The sequence below is a fragment of the Neomonachus schauinslandi genome, chromosome 6, assembly GCF_002201575.2.
Source record: "Neomonachus schauinslandi chromosome 6, ASM220157v2, whole genome shotgun sequence".
Classification (NCBI taxonomy): domain Eukaryota; kingdom Metazoa; phylum Chordata; class Mammalia; order Carnivora; family Phocidae; genus Neomonachus; species Neomonachus schauinslandi.
Genome location: NC_058408.1, coordinates 9,833,361 through 9,854,117, shown reverse-complemented (window position 1 = coordinate 9,854,117; position 20,757 = coordinate 9,833,361). Strand labels below are relative to the sequence as shown.

The 20,757-nt window shown below is 42.8% G+C and overlaps 2 protein-coding genes across 9 annotated transcripts in view; one reads left to right on the top strand and one right to left on the bottom strand.

Moving 5' to 3' along the window:
• The window catches only part of MIA3 (MIA SH3 domain ER export factor 3), a 48,986-nt gene extending 30,992 nt beyond the window's left edge, over positions 1-17,994 (top strand). For 2 of the 8 annotated variants that reach the window (XM_044915892.1, XM_021698391.1), the window contains 20 exons: positions 108-185; positions 269-379; positions 1,594-1,665; positions 1,840-1,944; positions 2,608-2,730; positions 2,817-2,928; positions 4,013-4,068; positions 4,159-4,249; positions 4,365-4,503; positions 9,940-10,041; positions 10,705-10,765; positions 10,874-10,909; positions 10,983-11,050; positions 11,174-11,274; positions 11,441-11,578; positions 13,208-13,276; positions 13,400-13,479; positions 13,619-13,690; positions 15,138-15,288; positions 16,232-17,994. In XM_044915892.1, the coding sequence (XP_044771827.1) occupies positions 108-185; positions 269-379; positions 1,594-1,665; positions 1,840-1,944; positions 2,608-2,730; positions 2,817-2,928; positions 4,013-4,068; positions 4,159-4,249; positions 4,365-4,503; positions 9,940-10,041; positions 10,705-10,765; positions 10,874-10,909; positions 10,983-11,050; positions 11,174-11,274; positions 11,441-11,578; positions 13,208-13,276; positions 13,400-13,479; positions 13,619-13,690; positions 15,138-15,288; positions 16,232-16,542 (2,076 nt within the window). In that variant the 3' untranslated portion in view covers positions 16,543-17,994. Of the gene's footprint in view, positions 1-107; positions 186-268; positions 380-1,593; positions 1,666-1,839; positions 1,945-2,607; positions 2,731-2,816; positions 2,929-4,012; positions 4,069-4,158; positions 4,250-4,364; positions 4,504-9,939; positions 10,042-10,704; positions 10,766-10,873; positions 10,910-10,982; positions 11,051-11,173; positions 11,275-11,440; positions 11,579-13,207; positions 13,277-13,396; positions 13,480-13,618; positions 13,691-15,137; positions 15,289-16,231 lie in introns of all 8 variants that reach the window. The other 6 variants (XM_044915891.1, XM_021698390.1, XM_044915893.1 and 3 more) reach the window with 4 other exon arrangements.
• An 835-nt stretch (positions 17,995-18,829) lies between these two features.
• The window catches only part of AIDA (axin interactor, dorsalization associated), a 36,305-nt gene continuing 34,377 nt past the window's right edge, over positions 18,830-20,757 (bottom strand). The window contains 1 exon segment of the mRNA XM_021698394.1: positions 18,830-20,646. Within this exon segment, the coding sequence (XP_021554069.1) occupies positions 20,550-20,646 (97 nt within the window). The 3' untranslated portion in view covers positions 18,830-20,549.

Genomic DNA, 20,757 nt, shown 5'->3' with positions numbered 1-20,757 from the left:
GCTGAAGGCAGTCGCTTAACCAACTGAGCCACCCAGGCGCCCCAGAGATAAGTTTTGATAGCCCTGTGATTTATATTTCTGAATTCTGCATGCTTTATTTTATATAGATTAAGGAGTCAAAGAAACATGTTCAAGAAACCAAGAAACAAAATATGATTCTGTCTGATGAAGCAATTAAATTTAAGGTAAAAATCCCTTCTCTTTTTGAGATTACATTCTAAAAACAAAAGAAAATGTATTTACTAATTTTGATTTTTTTTTTTAATAGGATAAAATCAAGAAACTTGAAGAAACTAATGACATTCTGGATGATACAGCTAAAAATCTGCGTGTTATGTTGGAATCTGAGAAAGAACAGAATATCAAGAATCAGGACTTGGTAACAGTTTTGCTGCAAAGCATTAACTGTAATTTAGCTTTCAGACTGTTCTGTAGGTAGGATGGATTGAACTCTGCATTTTCCCATGCTGTAACCAAAGGAAGATTGGGGCACAGGGAAGTTGAACCTACATCCGTCTGTCTTCATGGAATCTTAAATGCTAATACCACACGCTGTTCTTTTCATGGTCCTAGGAAGTATTTTTGTCCTCAGCCCTGGATAATTTCCATATTGCTTGGCTCTGCCTTCTGAAACATACAGAGCAACTAAGAAACCATAGCCCCATTCAACAGTTCTAGTACTTTGTTTTGTTTTGCATGATTCCTTTTAAAAACAAGCCTTTTAGAACTGTTTTAGAACTACAGGAAAGTTGCAGAGGGTTCCCATATATTGCACACTCAGTTGAGCTTGTGACCTGGCTGACCAGGTATTTGCCAGGTTTCTTCACTCCATATTTACCCATTCCCACTCTTGGTGTACTGTTCACTTTGGAAGGAAGTACCTATGCCCAACCTGTGGTTAAAAGAGTGAAGAGTATGCTCCACCTCCTTGAGGAGGCAGTACTTTCACAGATTATTTGGAATTCTTCTGTAAGTGAGATTTGTTTATTTGTCCTCAAGTTGAACCATTTTTAGTTCAGGCAAGAGAATTTTTAAAGTGACCTTGGGGATTTTTTTTTTTCTCTACCAGTAGGAAAAACCGTTGGTTTCAGCTGGACTACTTGAAAAATTTTTTCTTTTTTCTTTTTTTTTCCTGCTTTTTTTCACCTTTTTGTCTGGTCATCTACCACATTATCTCATAGCCAGGAAGGTTGTGCATGACACATAATAGAGCTCCAGTTATTTTCTTATTTCTTTTTTTTTTTTTTTTTTAATTTTTTTTATTTGTGAGAGAGAGCGCTCAGGCAGAGCAGAGGGAGAAGCAGGCTCCCGGTTGAGCAGGGAGCCCGATGCGGGATTCGATCCCAGGACCTCGGGATCATGACCTGAGCTGAAGGCAGACGCTTAACTGACTGAGCCACCCAGGCGCCCCTGTTTTCTTCTTTCTTCATCTCTCTACATTCTTGACTTTTCTCCTCAGCTAAAACTGAATCACCTGCTTTTACCTGATATGTAGCAGATGGCTCTGGGATAGCATTTCATCTTTTTAGCACATATCCTACTGTTTCTACTAAAATCCTAATACATTTTTTATGTTCTTCTTCCACATGGCAGATACTGGAAAACAAGAAATCTATAGAGAAGTTAAAGGATGTTATTTCAGTGAATGCCTCAGAATTTTCAGAGGTAAAGCTGCCTGTAATTTCTACAAGATGTTAATAGGGTGTCTTAGTTTTGTAGAGGAGCAGACATTTGATAACGTGCTAGAATATGCAATAAATGAAAACTGTATGACGTCTGATTGGGAAAGTAACACCCCTCCTTTGGAATTAATTCACTAATAGGAGCATTTTGCATTAGGTTCAAATTGCCCTTAATGAAGCTAAACTTAGTGAAGAGAAGGTGAAGTCTGAATGCCATCGGGTTCAAGAAGAAAATGCTAGGCTTAAGAAGAAGAAAGAACAGGTAAAAGTTGATGTCCTAGATGATGTGAACTAGAGGACTGAGTATCATTACCTCTTGAGTATCTTTTCTCAGATCTGTTTTTAGGGAAATGAAATATGTATGCGGTATTCTATTCTTAGATATGCAAAGTTTAAGCTCCCAAAATTGAGTGCATGTATATATTCTCCATCTGTTCTGGATTTTCTGTTCTCTGCAATGTCTTATAGCTATCAGAGTGTTTTTAGTCTTTGTCTTGTCAAATACCAACCAATTACTAACTTGAATAGCCTCAGTGGGATGATGGATTTGCTTCTTAACCAAAGAATTAGGTATTTATAAGCCTTTTTTGAGCAATTACTGCTTCACTAACCAAAGGAAGGTTACATGATCTGGAGTGTGGACATGGGAGACAGTGAGATGTGCTCTTCCATTCCTATGGAAGTGAATTATTTGAGTGGGCTGCAATTTTCTGAAGGATTCAATAACTGGATTGACTTCTTGACGGCTCTCATGTTCTTAATGCAGTTCTGAGGGTAGGAGCCACTCTCCCCTTTCCCTTCACCAAGGCCTCAGTCCATAGTGACAGGCCAGAAAGTAGCATGGCCCTCTTTCATTCACATGGTCCTGATGTGTCCAGTGCAAAGAGCCCTAGCCTTTGGAAATTCATGTGTTTTACCTTTTCAGTTGCAGCAAGAAATCAAAGATTGGAGTAAATCACATGCTGAGCTCAGTGAGCAAATCAAAGCATTTGAGAAATCTCAGAAAAATTTGCAAGTAGCTCTTACTCACAAAGATGATAATATTAATGTAAGTTCATTCTCTTGAATACATGCTTAATTGTCATGAAATCTATTTGAGAAGCTTTTTCTCATGCCCCTTTACTTCTCTTCTAGGCTTTGACTAATTGCATTACCCAGTTGAATCGGTTAGATTGTGAATCTGAATCTGAGGGTCAGAATAAAGGAGGAAGTGAGTTAGATGAATTAGCAAATGGAGAAGTGGGAGGTAAGTTTGGTTTCAGGGAGGTTGGACCTCTTTTTTTTTGTTCCTGTCTTTAAGTACACAGTGCTCCTTTTTGGCTAACTAACTTCCTCCTTTTTTTTTTTTTTTAAAGATTTATTTATTTTAGAGAGAGAGAATGAGCAGGGGGAGGGGTAAAGGGAGAGGGAGAGAATCTTAAGCAGACTCCCCACTGAGCAAGGAGCCCAACATAGGGCTTGATCTTAAGACCCCAAGATCATGACCTGAACTGAAACCAAGAGTTGGACACTTAACTGACTGAGCCACCCAGGTGCCCCTGACTAACTTCCTCTTAAGTGTTAGTTGTAGATGCCTTATCACTGGACTTAGAGACACCTCTGTGTGCATTGGGCCGAGGTGGGTTGCAGGGCTGTGATATAGCAGTGGGTGTGCAGTGAACAGGGACTCCCAGTGAGGACTGTTTGTGCACACTGGAGCTAGGGCAGCATAGCTGTGACTTAAACCTCTCAGTGTGAACACCATTCAGTAGGAGAAATTTATTTCTCAGTGCCGTGGGGATGACCTTTGAGTTTAGTGCTCATCATCTCTGTAGCTCTGCAGTTTTAAGGCCCACAGCCGATTTCAAGAGTACTAAAGTCAGGGAGCCATAAACTAAGGCTGCGAGAGTGGAGCTAAAGGGTAGCAGTGTTTACTGATGAAGGATATGTGTCTGGACACCGTTTTTCAAAATCAGATATTGCTTGCACAGTGGGCATTTTCAACCACACCTGGTAGCAGATTCAAGGGGAGAACGGAAGAGGAAGTCTTTTTAAATAAGATATGTGACCAGGTGGACATAGATCTGAGCGAGAAAGAAGAGCCTTTGTTCACACATCCCTTCTTGTTTGAGAATGGCACAGATAACACTTTTCTTGTACAAACTGGGAATTCGCTTTTTGAATCTAAGTTTGCAATTCTCTTAAAAGTCATGGAGCCTAATTAGTTCTCTGGGTTGATTAGTTTTTCCTTTGAATGTTTGAACATGGTAACTGTTTAGTTTTGGGGAAATCAAGAAAATACAGTTAAAAAGCAAAGGAGGAAAAGGCAATTAAAGCTTTTTGTATTTTAGGTGACCGGAGTGAGAAAATGAAAAATCAAATTAAGCAGATGATGGACATTTCCCGGGTATGAGCTTTTTTGTGGAGTACTGTGAGTGCCTGTGAATTCTCACTGTGCCTCCCTTGTAAGGATAGTTCTCTCTCTTGGAATTTTTAGACACAAACTGCAATATCAGTAGTTGAAGAGGATCTAAAACTTCTACAATTTAAGCTTAGAGCCTCGATGTCTACTAAATGTAACCTGGAAGGTAGGCTGCTTCCTGAGAAGAAAGTGCTGAGTCTCTCACCCCTTCCAGTGCCGCCCTCTCTGCCAGTTTGCCAGCCCAGTTCACATACCCAGCTCAACCATTTTATTCCTTCCAGACCAAATAAAGAAATTAGAAGATGACCGCCATTCACTGCAGTCGGCCAAAGCCGTCCTGGAGGACGAATGCCAAACCCTGAGGCAGAAAGTGGAGATTCTGAATGAGCTCTATCAGCAGAAGGAGATGGCTCTGCAAAAGTAAGATGTTCGTGCCTGGTCGTTAGCCGTCTTGTCCTGTAAGTGAATGTATGGACTACTGGACAGAATGTTGTCTTTTTTAAAGATTATTTGTAGGTTTTTTCTATCTGTAGTGAGTAGAAATTTGTCTTTCTTCCTTTCTCGTTTCACGTAATTTGCGTTTTCCTTTCCACTGGAGTCGGTTGGCAGAGATTGTTGCCTGCAGTTTGCTTGGCAGGGAGTGGTTTACTGGTGCGGGAGGTTCCTCTGTGGCGCACTTGGTGAAGACCCAGTCCCTTTCGTGGCTCCACCACGTCCTTTACTTTCTTTCTTTGTGGCATTTTAAGTACGTGTGATCTGTCCTGTGTCTGTTCTACTACTACTTAATACAGCCTTTCAGAATCCTGAGTGATTTGTAGGACGTGATGTTTAGTAGAATAAATACTCCAAAAGGAGTATTTAGTTATTTGAAGGTATCCTAAGTTTTGGACTTTAGTCAAATGCTCAGGCTAAATGTTACATACTGTAATTGTGGCGAGGATGTTTGGAGTTTTAAATATAGACATACCTGTTCAGTGTGCATATTTAGGTATTAATCTCCTGAAACCTCCATCTCAAATCTGAAGTTAGGTGTGTGTTTTGAAAGAAACACTTTTGTAGTTCATTTTAAGTTTTTTTCTCCACAAAAATACCTGAATTCTCTAAAAGTAGGTTGTCCATGGCAGTGGCTATTCGGGTTTGCTTCCGTGCTTTACTCTGGTAGATACGGCGGCCCCTGAGGAGGCTTATCTTGCCGAGCAAAGTTCTTTTTTAAATGCTCAGGCTGCTATTGCCTGATGCCACGAAACATCGAAAGCGTACCCCTAATGCTTTCTCGGATTCTTTGCTCACCATGCAGTCAGTTCAGATTTTCCAGATTTTGCTCAGGCCCGCTCTAACTACCTGGCCTGTTTTAGAGAAATATTTCTAATTTCATTACTTTTTTTTTTTTTTCTTAAGAGCACTTTTTTGCCACCAGCAGTTATCTTAATATTCTGACTGACAGTTGTTTTTCTTCATGCTGGTCATCGTGGCACTGTTTTACTCTGTTTGTCTAGCATGTCTGGTTTGTACCCTGCTCTCCATGCCCACAGCCTGGGTTGGTTCAGCCCACATCCTCTTTCCTGCCAGTTCGTGACTGGTCCTCTCACCACCTGCCGTTTCTCATACCTTCTGGGCTCTCATTCATTCTCTCTCAGCCTCAAGTGGACTTCCTTAAAATGCAAGTCTCTGCATGGCCTCATGTGCTTAAAATCTATCAGGAGTGCTCCATTCTCTTCTGGATCAATTCCAGACTCTTGCAAAGGCATGCAGGACACTTCCCCTCAGGTGTCCGGAGCTGCTTCTCCAAGGTGCATTTCCTGCAGCAGCTTCTGATGCTTTCTGACCTGAGCCACACTGAACACAGTTCCTCAACCACTCTGAGCCTCATTGTTACTATGTATGCTGCTTTCTCTGCAGTAAAATGTCCTTTTACAGTTTTTCCTCCTGGCAGTCTCTGCCCATTGAAAGGTTTATTTCCTTAAAATCTTTTCTGGAGCATGTTGTAGCATAAATAGGTATGTAGCTATAGAGACTGGGTGAATGCACATTTTTTCTATAATGTAACTCCCCTTTCTCTCTCTCTCTCTCTATATATATATGTATAGGTTTAAATCTACCTGTGACTGGGGCACCAAGCTGGCTCACTTGGTAAAGCATGTGACTCTTGATCTCAGGGTTGTGAGTTTGGGCCCCACGTTGGGTGTACAGATTACTTAAAAATAAAAAAATTTAAAAAGTAAAATAAAATAAACCTACTTGTTACTATTTGCTTTCTGTTTGATGGTCTGTTCTGTGTTCCTATGTTTCTTCCTTCTTTCTTTTGGATTGAGTGTTTTTAATAATTCTGCTTTTCTGCTCTTTAAGCTTGGTAATTAAAAGTTGCTCTTTCTCTCTTCCTGTAATTACCCTAAAGACCACAGCATGTGTCCCGAACTTGTTACAGTGTGACATACGTGAATAGATGTACCTCTTTCTGGGCTTTAGCTCCTGCCTGACTTAGATGCTATTTGAATGACATCTGAATTCTCTCTACACCTAAACTCCAGAGACATTTCGCTGTCAGACTACAGCGCTTTCCGGCCAGTGTTCATTCTGCTTACACACACATAGTTCCTGTAGCTTTTCGTTCTCTTCCACACCTGTAGTCTTTCATTGGGGGTCCCTTTCATTCTCAAAGGACATCCTTTAGTCACAGATATGATCAGTTTATCTTTGCATGAAAACGTCTTTCTAAGGATCGTTCTGCTGGCTGTAATATGCTCGCAGTTACTTAATTTCATGACTTTGAAAATCACCAGTTACTTTCTGGTTTTATAGTTCTTTGAGGAGTCCAGCATCCGTCATCTTTTCCCTCAGTATCTCACTGCTGCGCTTGCAGCCTTCAGTCATTCTTTCTGGTTCTTCAGCAGTGTTATTGGGAGGTGTTCAGGTGTGGGGGGGGTGTGTTTGCCTTTTTTGTTTCTCTGCCCTCTCCCCATCTCGTTGCATTTCTGCTTGGGGTCATTGGCACCTTTTGATTTTGGGGGCCTTTCTTTGTATATTGATTCTGCTTTATTTTCTTTTCTTGTAAGGTTCTATTTAAATTTTTTTTGTATTTCCCCTGTGTCTCCTACATTCTTACCTGAGTTGCTACATTCTGGATGGCGTTATTTCTGACTGGTCTCCCCATGTCTAAGATCCTACTCCACTTTGTCAAATCAGCTGCTAAAACCATTCAGTGAGGGTATTTATTTATTTATTTGAGAGAGAGAGAGAGCACACAACAGTGTGCACGTGCACAGGGGGTAGGGGGTGTAGAAAATCTCAGGCAGAGTCCTCTCGGAGTGAGGAGCCTGACGCGGGGCTCAGTCCCACGACCCTAAGATCATGACCTGAGCCTAAATCAAGAGTCAGACGCTTAACTGACTGAGCCACCCAGGAGCCCCTATTTTTTGAGTTCTTAATTTCAGTTACTCTATGTTTCAATTTTATAGGTTCTGCTAAAATTTATAATTTTGACTTCCACTTCTTTGAAATATAAGCATAATTATTTTAAAGTCTGTGTAATGATTTAGCTATGGGTCTGTCCCACTTGTTTTTTAGATTTTGATCACAATGTCTTGTGGAGTGCCTGTCAGTTTTGACTGAGTGGCAAAAATTGTCTATAATAATCGTAGAGGAAACTAGAGGTCTAGGATGACGTTATTTTCCTACAGAAAAGATCTGAGTTTATTTCTAGCATGAGGTCATTACTTTAATCCAGTCGGCAATTCAGGTCATTTAAAAATGGCCTTGTCCCTTCAAAGGACACTGTGTTGCCTGTTTGCACAGCTCTTTCTAGTCCAAACCCAAAGCCTCGGATTTTTACTGGAGGGTCCCCCCTCATTGGTGACCTTGAACTCCATTTTTCTTTGAACCCAGATCTGTTGAAAGCTCTGTTCAGTCTCCTTATGTCTCCATTGTCTTCAGTGCGTGGAATGAACCTGGGGGAAAGGTGGCTTCAGATGCCAGGCTTTCTTGTAATTCTGAGATTCCTTTTTCTTCTGGAGCTTGGCCTCATATATTAACTTGTCAGCTAATATATTAGCTCTCTGATGCCTTCAAGCACATTTTTTTTTTTAAAGATTTTATTTATTCATTTGACAGAGATAGAGACAGCGAGAGAGGGAACACAAGCAGGGGGAGTGGGAGAGGGAGAAGCAGGCTTCCCGCAGAGCAAGGAGCCCGATGCGGGGCTCGATCCCAGGACCCTGGGACCATGACCTGAGCCGAAGGCAGACGCTTAATGACTGAGCCACCCAGGTGCCCCCAAGCATATTCTTTATATTTTTGTCCGATGTTCTAATTGTTCTCAGTATTCTCAGACCAACTCATCCATTACTGGAAAAAAGATTGATTGATCTTTCCTTCAAGACTCCCATTTTCTTACCGCCCTTCCTAAGCCAGAGTCAGGGATTTTTCTGTTGTTATGTGCATCTTTTACATATTAAACTGTGAGCTCTGTTAGTGCAGGGATAGTACTTTGCCCATAGTTTTATCATAGCATCTTAGGAGGTAACCAGTATAGTATAGCCATTAATAAAATACTTTGCTGAGTAGTGAATGGGCAGTTATAAAAGAATACATAAACCTTTTTCTCTTTCCTGTTATTAAACTTTTTAACCATATAGTTCTCATTTTGCTTCTGATTCATAGAAATCAAAATTTCAAGTTAAGTATCTTCTGAATTAGACTTCTAGGCAAAGATGTGCAAGGGTAACAAAATAGCATTTTTATTTATTATTTATTTATTTATTATTTATTTAAAGATTTTATTTATTTATTTGAGAGAGAGAGAATGAGAGAGAGCACATGAGAGGGAGGAGGGCCAGAGGGAGCAGACTCCCCGCCGAGCAGGGAGCCCGATGCGGGACTTGATTCAGGGACTCCAGGATCATGACCTGAGCCGAAGGCAGTCGCTTAACCAACTGAGCCACCCCGGCACCCACAAAATAGCATTTTTAAACCTTTAAATGTTGCTACCATTGTAATCTATTATATATATATATATATATTTTTTTTTTTTTTTTAAGATTTTATTTCTTTGATAGAAAAAGAGAGAAAGAGAGCACAAGCCGGGGGAGCAGCAGAGGGAGAAGCAGACTCCTTGCTGAGCAGGGAGCCCGACAGTCTATTTTATAGTAGATGGGCATCTTGAGCTTGAAGGTTAATTGGGTTAAAACCAGTTAACAGTAGGTAAGACCCTGATTTTAGAACAGTTGGGATTCTTTTCTGTTTTATTCACTAGATACTGCTAATTCTGAGGTTTTTCTCTTTCTCGAATCATCATTCCATTGAAATAGGTAGTAGGAGTTCCATATCTGAAGTGTGGGAATGTTCTGTGGTTAATTGCATGGGTTAGAAGCTAGAAGACACGTTTTAAAAGGCTTTCTTTCTTTCTCTGGCTATCTTATCGCGGTACCCATCTGGGATTGAGAGGCGGTCCTTCCATGGTAAAAACAGGGGAAGTAATTACAGATTTTTCTGTGGTAGGAATAAGGGAAGTGTAATTATTCCTTGCTTTGGCCTAAGAAGCTTAATTGTGTGAGGTTGATCAACCATGGCCTTCCACAGTCAAGTAACCTTTCAACGTGTTAAGCACAAGGAACTTGCCTGTGGGCATAGAGTGTGTTTGACATTTGCTAAACTATTTACGAGTAAAAAATTACAAGTCAGAAAATGCAGGTCATTTGCCGACAGGCCAGAGATTGATTTTTATCCTGGAATGGCAGGTTTGAATTCTTTCCTGACTTTGTATAGTCTGTTTTAGAGGGGAGGGGAGGTGATTGTTTGAGGCATTCGGACAGACTGCTGGAAGACAGAAACACGTCCGACTGACAACCGATTTTGTCTTAGGAAACTGAGTCAGGAAGAGTATGAGCGGCAGGAGCGAGAGCAGCGACTGTCGGCTGCAGACGAGAAGGCGCTTCTGGCTGCGGAGGAGGTGAAAACGTACAAGTGAGTTAGCTTCGAGAGCGGGGTCCGTGCCGGGGGACTGCTGTTGGCGTATTTAAAAACTGTGTGACATTGTGTAGAACAAAACAGCACAGAACATAAGTAAATGGTCAGAGGATGTGAATAGTTAATTCCTATGAGAAAAAAAAGTGCATTTTAAGTTAACAAAGGGAACGGTGTCGCAGTAACAACCACTGCCGTATCCCGTAGTGGCAGGGCCGTCAGGGAACGCGGTTCGTGCCGGCCGTGCCAGGCGCTTCTGTGAGTTGGAGGAATTCTTGCAGGAAGCCCGCTTGCTCTAGTGATGATTCCGGAACCATTCCAGCGGTTGTGCCACTTGATAGACCCGGTATTCACAGCTCTGGGCAATTTTCTGTGGCTGTCCTTAAAGGAAGAAAAAGCTTTGTGGAGGAAGATAGTCGTAGCAGGATTGCTCGAGAACGTTGAAGAACAGTCAAGAAAATTACAGTGTGTCAACTCAGACTCTCCAGCCATTAAATAATGAGATTAGGTAGTCTTAGTTTTGATCGTATTATATTCTTTCTGTAACCATGTGAGGATGTTTCTCCATGTGAGTGCGGGTGTTGCAGGAAGGGGGGCACGGTGAAACGGTTTCAAATCTTCATTAGTTGCACTTTAATTGATAAAAGCAAGTGTGATTCTTAGGCGCAGAATTGAAGAGATGGAGGATGAATTGCAGAAGACAGAGCGCTCATTTAAAAACCAGGTAATTCTGCCCTGTGGCTGTGGGCTTCTTGGGTGTCTGACAGAGAGGCTGGTGGGGGCTGCGACGGCGAGTTCCCACACGGGGTCGTCTGTGCGTTGTCTTTTTCAGATTGCCACTCATGAGAAGAAAGCTCATGATAACTGGGTAAGATGTTTTTTTCTTTCCTTTATTACGTGTGTAGTCGGCCACCACTGATTGGGATGTTTGTCTCCCACAGCTCAAAGCTCGGGCTGCGGAAAGAGCTATCGCCGAGGAGAAGAGGGAGGCTGCCAACTTGAGACACAAGTATGTGGTTTGGAATTCCAGCTTCCCAGTGCGCTCGCGTTTCCAGAGGCAGTGCTGCTTGGTATCTCCTAAGGCACAGAGGTTGTATTTCATATTTAAGTCCATTCTTTCTCCGTATTCAAGGTTACTGGAATTAACCCAGAAGATGGCCATGCTGCAAGAAGAGCCTGTGATTGTGAAGCCGAGGCCAGGAAGGCCCACCACCCAGAACGCTCCGTGGCGAGGTGGGCCGCACTTCCAGGGCAGCCCCCAAGGCTGTGGTGTGGACTGTGTGTGTGTTATCTTCTGGTGCTGTGTATCTTCATTCTGATGCCCTTAGAAGTCATCCCAGAACTTACTAAAGAAAAGAAAGGTTGCCTCAGAGTGGTAACAGTTCCCTGTCGTCTTCAGGTCCTCTGAGCCAGAATGGCTCTTTCGGCCCGTCTCCTGTGAGTGGGGGGGAGTGCTCCCCTCCTCCAACGGCTGACCTGCCTGCGAGGCCTCTCTCCGCTACGCTTAATCGAAGAGATATGCCTAGAGGTGAATTTGGTGAGCATTCACATTTTACTTTGTAGTAAACCGTTTCTAGAAGTTCCCCTCCCCTTTTATTTGAGAATTCTTTTTTGTTGTTGTTGTTTTAAATTTAAATTCAATTAATTAACATATAATGTGTTATTGGTTTCAGAGGTAGAGTTCAGTGATTTATCAGTCTTATATAACACCCAGTGCTCATTCTATCATGTGCCTTCCTTAATGCCCATCACGCACTTACCCCATTCCCCAACCCCCTCCCCTCCAGCCACCCTCAGTTTGTTTCCTGTCATTAAGAGTCTCTTAACGGTTTGTCTTGAGAATTCTAATGCAAGCAGCGTTTTAGAATTTGGGTCTGTCCAAGATAGGGAAGAAAAAGTCTTAATTTGTCTTGGTGTGTAGTCTGCCACAAGATCTGCATTAGAATAGAAAGCATTTATTATTAACACTAATCTAACATATATAAGTATTACAAAATAAATACATAAAATGTATTTATAAGTAAGAATGTATAATTGTTACTGTTTGCTTTTTACTTTTTTACCGTGAAGTATAAGTCTTTATCTTTCCATTTCTATGGAGTTCCTCTCTTGGATGTTACAAAAGTAGCTTCAGGACTGTAATTAATGCAGCATACATCCATTTCTCGTTAACACACAGTGCTGTGAGTCTGTTTCTAATCAAAGACACGTCTGTAATACTCGCTAAGATACGGAAGTCAGATCACACAGACTGAAAGCGTCAGCCTGTACAGCGCTGTACCAGGCCTGACTCGAAGCAGCAGCTGGTGCTATTAACGTGCAGGTTTTATTGCTGTTCTTTCAATCCAGCAGTTCTTGTTTTAATTTTTTTTTTTTTTTAAGGATTTTATTTCTTTGACAGAGATACAGTGAGGGAGGGAACACAAGCAAGGGGAGTGGGAGAGGGAGAAGCAGGCTTCCCGCCGAGCAGGGAGCCCGATGTGGAGGCTCGATCCCAGGACCCTGGGATCATGACTTGAGCCGAAGGCTGACTCTTAACCGACCGAGCCAACCAGGCGCCCCTCTTGTTTTAATTCTTTAACTCTGCGCCTAAGTTGGGATTTCCCTTCATGTATTATAGGAGACCCGTTTTTTTTTTTTTTTTTTTTTTAAAATTTTTTTTTTTTATTTGAGAAAGAGAATGAGAGACAGAGAGCATGAGAGGAGGAGGGTCAGAGGGAGAAGCAGACTCCCTGCCGAGCAGGGAGCCCGATGCGGGACTCGATCCCGGGACTCCAGGATCATGACCTGAGCCGAAGGCAGTCGCTTAACCAACTGAGCCACCCAGGCGCCCAGGAGACCCGTTTTTTTTTTTTTTTTTTAAGATTTTATTTATTTATTTGACAGAGAGAGACACAGCGAGAGAGGGAACACAAGCAGGGGAAGTGGGAGAGGGAGAAGCAGGCTCCCCGCAGAGCAGGGAGCCTGATGTGGGACTCGATCCCAGGACCCTGGGATCATGACCTGAGCCGAAGGCAGTCGCTTAACCGACTGAGCCACCCAGGTGCCCCCAGGAGACCCGTTTTTAATGTTGCTTTCTAGGTAGAGTTGAACCCTGACCTGTCCACAGTTGGTTTCTTTTTCTTCTGAAAAATCCATACCAGGGCTCTGTTCTTTCTTTCTCAAGGGTCAATGGATGGACCTCTACCTCGTCCTCGATGGTCATCTGAGGCATCTGGGAAACCCTCTGCCTCTGGTAAGGGATCTGAGTGTGTTCAGAGTCTAAAATCATGGAAGAAGTGGGCAGAGGATCTCTTATTCTTCCTCAAAGACTATATAAGTCAGGATAAGTCTAAATCCGTTCTCTGGCCTTCAGCAGATCCGGGATCTGGTGCAGCTCCCGTGATGAACAGCAGCTCGAGAAGCTCTTCCCCTACTAAGGTGATGGATGAAGGCAAGGTAAAATCTGCCTTAGCTCTGAACTGTAATTAGGTATTTCAGGAAACCTTAAACTTTTGCTGCAACACCCTCTCTTTGCGTCATCCATCTCCTGTTTGTGTGTCTGTTATAGCTGTACTGTCTTCATTTTTTTAAAAAGCAAACTGTTCCCCAAGACCCTGAAGGCCCTTCAGTTCCCAGCAGTACATCTGTGGCTGAGCACTCAGTAGTAGTAAGTACTTGGAGGTTGAGGACTGAGCTGAGCTGTTACTTGGTGTATTTCTGGAAAGGATATGAAGAGCATGACACTCACCTGCTTTGCTTTGAATTGCACGGCAGTATTGATCTTACTGTTGTCTTTGACTTGGAAGTGTTGCTGGGTTGCTGAAATCTGACTGGTTGGGTTTTCTTCTTTTTCCTGTTTGGGTCAGGCTGTTAACCTGGTGGGAACATCTGTTGTGACTAAAGAGTGCGGAAGGTCATCCCTGCAACTTTATACTGCGCATGCTTCAGCGTTGAGTGTTCTGAGGCAGAGTGCATTGATTATACATAGCATCGCTCCCCGTTTATGTCTGCAAGTGTTGCTGTTGAAGAATTACCTCCAGTTGTACACTAGGCACACCCTAGTTGGAATAACCGGAACTTGCAGATTGGTAATGGAAGAACACTTGCTGGAGGTGAAGTCAGTCATTCCCGTTGTGCCCGTTGCAGCAGTAGCTTTCGGGGCCGTGCACATAAGCGTATTCTCTCCGAGAGCTGCACCGGGCCTCTGAGCATGGCTCCCAGCGCTGCTCTGTGCTGAAATCAAAGTATGTGTGTTGATTATTTCGAATTTCCAACCCCATTTCCCATGGGAAAGGTCAGTGTCTCGTAATATAAAGCACAGCATTATTGGTGCCTGAAGGTAAATATTGGAGCTGTGCCTGCCTCCCTGTATATATAACATTGTTTCTTTTGCAAAATGCTTCCAAGTTTCAGCGCAGGACTGTAGGAACACGCATCTCTTGAGGTCTTTTTATCCAAGGGTAGCTTGGACCTGAGACCCCTCTGGAGTGGACTTCCGAGAGCAGAGGCTCCTGTGTTGGAGACGGGGGCAGGGGCGCAAGGACAGGCTTGGAGGCAGACCTGATCTGAGCTGCAGTGTGGCTTCTTACCAGCAGATTATCTGATACTCTGTGCCCTTAGGTAAAACAGGATGTTCCTGCTTGGAGATTGAAAGATCTGAGGGTGAGAGAGAATACGTGAAAGGAAATCGAAGGCACTCTGAATAGTGGCTCTTGCGACATGTGTGGAGAGTGGATTTTTCTTTGCCCTTTTGTTCTGTCCATGCCCAGTGGGAAGGACGTGGCGGAGTGAAGGGGTCGCCCTAGGAACAGATCATGGTGTTTGTGGGAGGTCCCCTCTGTTAGCGTCCTTCAGCCATCCTCTTGCTTTCTCTCCCCCTTGCACATTCCAGCAGTAACGCAACTCCGGGGAACCTTTTCGCTTCGGTGCCATCCCTTTAACCTGCCTAAGCTGCTGGCGGGACCAGGTGGGAGGGGGCAAGTTTGGTTGCGCTGCTTCTGTTCTTTGGACAGGTGCCTGACATCTGCTTCGTTGGGTTTCAGCTTTTACTGGTGTTGGTGCTTTTGTGTGTCATACCAGAGTCTCTCAAAACTGTAATTGCTTCTGCTCTGCAGGTGACTATGGCTGCCAAAGGGCCCCCTCCTTTTCCAGGGGTGCCCCTCATGAGCTCCCCCGCAGGAGGCCCTCTGCCACCGCCCATTCGATACGGACCACCTCCTCAACTCTGTGGGCCTTTTGGGCCTCGGCCACTTCCTCCACCGTTCGGTATGATGATTGAGTAGTCGTAATTGACTTGTAGAGTGTAATTCCTCTTTTCTCTCTGTGCCTTGTTGAAATTTTAATAGTGGCTTTTACAGGCCTATGTAATGAAAGTGCAAGACAAGCAAGTGCATCTCAACTTTTCCTCAAGTTTTTAGGACACACGGGGTGCTGCATAATTCCCCTATACTGAGATGGGCAGTAGATCTCTTGTAGACGAGAGATACTAATAGAAAGCCAGAAATACTACTTCTGCAGATGGCTAGAACTAATTCTCCCACCTCAAGAGGTTACCAAGTCCTCTAGAACATAGATACATAGATTTTGAGACATAAAGCTTGTAATCACGATGAAAGTATAAGCAATGGATCAGAGAGTATAAAAGAGGGAACAATTCAACTTTGACTTCCTGCCTTGGCAATAAATGAGAAGTGTTAGCCCTAGAGAAGGTTATGTTTAATGCCTAATAAATGTTGCAGAATTTAATTAGGGGGAGCTAGAAGGCCTTCCCCAATAGGGCAAGCGCCTGGACTTGGATGGCAAGTTTAGGTCCATGCGGAGCTACTGCACGAATCATCGACACAGCAGTAAACACTGGAATTTCCCTTTATCAAAATGTCTTTGTTGCATAAAGCCCTTATTTCGTAATCTGTCGTCTTGCTACGACCTAGGGCACTTTCAAGTACTAAACCAAGCCCTTGTGAGAGAAAGATGGCAGAACTGTGTCATAGAAAAAACACAAGCCAGCTAGAGCCATGTTTAAATCCTGCCTGTGTGGCTTCCTGGCTGGCCATCGGCATACAACTTACCTCAGTTTGCCTCATCTCTGAAGTCAGGGATGCCACCATCTGACCTCTGAAGTTGTGAGAAATTATAAAGACTGACATACCCAGAGTCCTCCACGTTTACATGTGTTCATATGTATTTACAGGACTTTTTATTTTTCCAGGTCCTGCTTTACGTCCGCCACTAGGCTTAAGAGAATATGCACCAGGCATTCCACCTGGAAAACGGGACCTGCCTCTTGATCCTCGAGAATTTTTACCGGGACACACACCTTTTAGACCTTTAGGCTCTCTTGGCCCAAGAGAGTACTTTATTCCTGGTACTCGACTACCACCTCCCACCCATGGCCCCCAGGATTATCCACCTCCACCTGCTGCAAGAGACTTACTGCCTTCTGGCTCTAGAGACGAGCCCCCACCTGCCTCTCAGAGCAATAGCCAGGACTGTTCACAGGCTTTAAAACAGAGCCCGTAACTCTGACCTCTGACATTTAGTCTGAGAAAGTGGACTGTGTCCTATTCGTTAGAGTTAAAGGATTTCATTGGCTTCAGAATCCAAAAGTTTATTTTAAAAGGTTTGTTTTTAGAACTAAGCTGCCCTGGCAGTGTGCATTTTTGAGCCAAACAATTGAAAAATATCTTTTCCCCCCCTAAATAAAACCTCATAAGCTAGAGCCTCTTTACAACTTTGAAATGTGCAATAAAGAATACCTGTGTTTTAGTTAATGTAGCGTATGTAACTGCTAAATGATTTAGAATGTCATGAGAAATATGAACCATTTCCTGTGGAAATGCTAGAAGAACATGTATTTCCATTTATTATCCTATTTTTAGTGTACACCAGTTGAACACAGTGATGGTGTTTATTAGCTTGGTTTTTTAAAATACTGGTCGCAAAGACTGTTACGCTAAAAATGTTTACTAAAAGATCACTAAACTTTCTCTCCCTTCTTGCCAAAATTCTTTGTAGTGATAGTTCATAAAAATTTGGTTATTAGTATTTCCCAAGTGTCTGTTGCTTCATTGGATTGTTTTCTCATGAGACTTGTACCATTCTGGAACCGTGTAAACTCAGGCTCACAGAACTGCCCACATTGACTTGGCAGCACGCTCCCTGTTGCTCAGTGCTCGGGAGGTTCGACCTCAAGTCCCCTGGAAACACCACAACCACCGTATGTCTTCCTTGTCCTTCAGAGAAGTCAGGGGCCCATCTGCAGCGTTCATGTGCTTTCCAGTGACTTAAGCTGCTTACTTGATGATGGTCTCCTGAGTGTGAGCTTACAGTAGCAGCAAGAGTTGTTTGACCTGATGTTCTGTTGCTTTTACCATCCTTGCATTAAGGGTGCGTAACAGAAAACTGAAAATGATATGTTGTGACCATAAAAAGTAAGGAAATTTCTTTTTTAAAAAGTACAGTCTATTTCTCCCATCTGTTGCCTCTGGTTTTCAAAGAAAATGGCAAAAAAGCTCAGAAGAGCAATACTATGAGAAAGAATGATTTAGGACTCTATGGCTTTAGGCTGCCCGCAGTTCTTTTTGTTGATTACTACTCCAAAATTAGTATTTGAATGTTGGCACTTTCATTTAAAAATCAGTAAATCTGAGAATTTGGGATTACATCATATTTAAAGTATTCCTATACCTATTATTACATCATGTTTTTTAAATTATTAAATCCAAAGTATAAAAGGCTGGTAGTAATCACTGCGTAGACTATCCCCTTCTCCAAAGTTCTATGTCCTGATACTATTGAAACCTAGACCATGATCTGTCACCGTTATAATACTTAATGTACTAATACCCTGTAAAATAAAAAGAAGCAAAAGCTTCACTGTGAAACAGATTTTTTTTTTTTTTTTTACACTACACTACCAGAAGATATCACTTTGGAAAGATAAGGACCACTGAAAGATGACAACTCTTTAAAATTCATAAGGAACATATACATTGTTCTTCAGGAAGAGAATTCATATATGTCTTCCCATTTAATATCAAGAATAGAGGAGACTGAAGAGGAACACCTCCACAGTTAATAGCAGAGGTTATTTTTAACCATGTAAAATAAGACTGAATCCACAAATACAACTCTTGAGAAAGGTCAGTCTCTTCAGGACACAAAATAATGATGAGGTTAAGATAATTGCTAATTTTATGTAGTAATGAAATACATGATAACCTGCTAGCAAAGATAATCAAGTTGGAAAGGTAAATTAGATCTATTATAAAACCAGAGCTAGTCTTTTTTACCTCTTAAGTATTTTTGGTGTTTGTCCTGTGTCTCCTGTTCCCGGGAGTCCCAGGGAGTCTCCCGCTCACCTGAGCCGCGCCGCTGCCTGGCTGCCTCCCGTGGCCCCGGGGCCGCCGCAGAGCCGGGTGGCTCCCTGTCCCAGCTGCTTCACGGGGCGTCTGCAGCTCATCGCGTGTCTGGGCTTCGATGCTAAAATTCTCATTTATGAAGCAGCAGCGTTTCAGCCTGGAGACATTTCTACTACGGTTCTGCTTTTTTTTCATTGGAAAGTAAAAAATCTGTGGGAAGTACAGTATTCTGTGTCTACTGCTTCCAGATGATCGCCTGTCACCCCACTCAGGTCTGAATTAAAGCTACGCTAATCCACAGCACTCCACTCACGCTGCTTTAATACTGCTGAAAGCACTAGTTCATACAAACCATACTTATGTGAACGACAGCAGGTGCTTCTTCATATAGATTATCACTGACATACATGTCTTATGGTCTATGAGAAAAGAGAAAGACCAACGGATCAGTTTCGCTACATTTTAATAGTAGGTACTTTAAGGGATTATTTTTTAGGTCTCGTCAGCAACATCAAACAGAAGGTACTGAGTACTCCACAGGGTACAGAGCGCTGCCAAGCACCTTAGAACATTTACAGGACTTGGAGAAAATGTGGTTCTTGCCCCTTGAGGAGCTGACAGTCGGGGGCTGACAACTCAGTCTAAGGGTTGAGTGAACAACAAGGTAATTTATTAAGGCAAATTCTTCATCCCCTTGAGCTATTGTGGACTGAATCATTTTTGGAATTAATCTAATTAAGACAGGAGACAAGACTTAAATTTGGTTGAGAATTCTTTCAGGCTCCAAGTTTTTAACATCCATCTTAAACAGAACCGACAACCGGAAGTAAAGACCAGCTTTCTCGAAGGGCAAGGGCTAGAACACTTCACTGTGGCTACTTATTTTAAATAGCACACACTGAACGGTAGGACTAGGGTTATTACACCAGTTTAAAAACAGGCCAAGTACTGGTGCTGCGTCCCCCTCGTGCTAGCATTGGTCATTCAACATAGTGAACGTTAAACGTGTGGGTCTGCATCTAACTCACAGAGAGCCCGCCCCCAATGTTAATGTCCTGTGTATCGAATACCCACCTCGTGTGTCCTCTGCAAGTTTTATTTATGCCCCATTAAGTCAAAAGTAATGTAAATAGTCAAATTATAATAAGCTAATGACCTGCATATTTCCATATAGATGAAAGTCAACATACCTACATAGGAAATAAATGGCAATCCTATCTACCTATATAAAAACAACTAGAGTAGCTCCAGATTTTGCATACTCACCACTCTAAGAGGTATGCAGGCTTTAAGGTTTCACAATCAGTTGTCAGAAAAACAGCAGTTACTCCTGCAGTATCTCATTAGCATCTGACTCAAATTAGATTACATGATTTAGAAGACGTTACAAAGCCATCTAGAAATCTGTCATTATTCTGACATGGTTCCATCATTAACCCTAGAATCACTCTCAGAAAGAATAACAATGTGATGTAGAAGAGCAGCTAATCAACGGACTACAAATGTGCTCTTTCAGAAAAACAATCTGGTCATCTGGAAAAACCACAGCTACAACCTGGGAACCCTCCCATCTGGGATACTGATCTGGCCAAGGCACACGATTTCTAAACAGGAAAACTATGAGATCAGGGTGAATTTAGGCCACCTCGGAAGAGCAGCCTATAATTTTCCAGACTGACCTCCCTGGGCAGCATAAACGGTCCAATTCCTCCTCTCAGAACAGTTTCATACTCTCCTACCCCCATCAACCCAGAGTTTGGCATTAACTCAAAAAACCAAAAAAGCATATTGGAGCAAAAGTGAACGGATGTGTAAACTCTAGCACATTCTTATTGCTGTATTAATTTTGAAGACGAGCACATCCTACCCACAGCAGTGTTGTTCCAGGAAGCAGGGCAGGAATAGTGGTAAGTTAGAAAAGAGACTATGAATTGCACAAATACTATAAAAGTAAAAACATGTTTCAAAACTACAATAAGCCCGTATCCAAAGGAGTCGTCTAGGTCAGTGGCGTGCTGGGCTGTGAATCCCACGGGCTCGCTCTGGCCTGCCGGCGCCCGCGAGGCCTGCCTCCTGCCTGGCGGCGGGGGGATGCGCTACACGGAGCCGGGAGGGTTGCTACTGGGTGGGAGAATTCACAGACGTTCCAGGTGACTCATGTCAGGATCATTCCTTGTGCAAAGTCTGATGTAGATGAAGATAAAGTGGTTTCTTGGTCAATAACTGCAATTTCTTTCTTTTAAAGTCAGTGGGTTTCTTGTATCTGTAAGCACAGTAGAAAAGTCATGGTTTAACACACTTGGATAACTGAGCTGTTCTACAGTCACACGCTACGGAGCACCAGTCAGCATTACACGGTTCGAAGCGTGTGCGC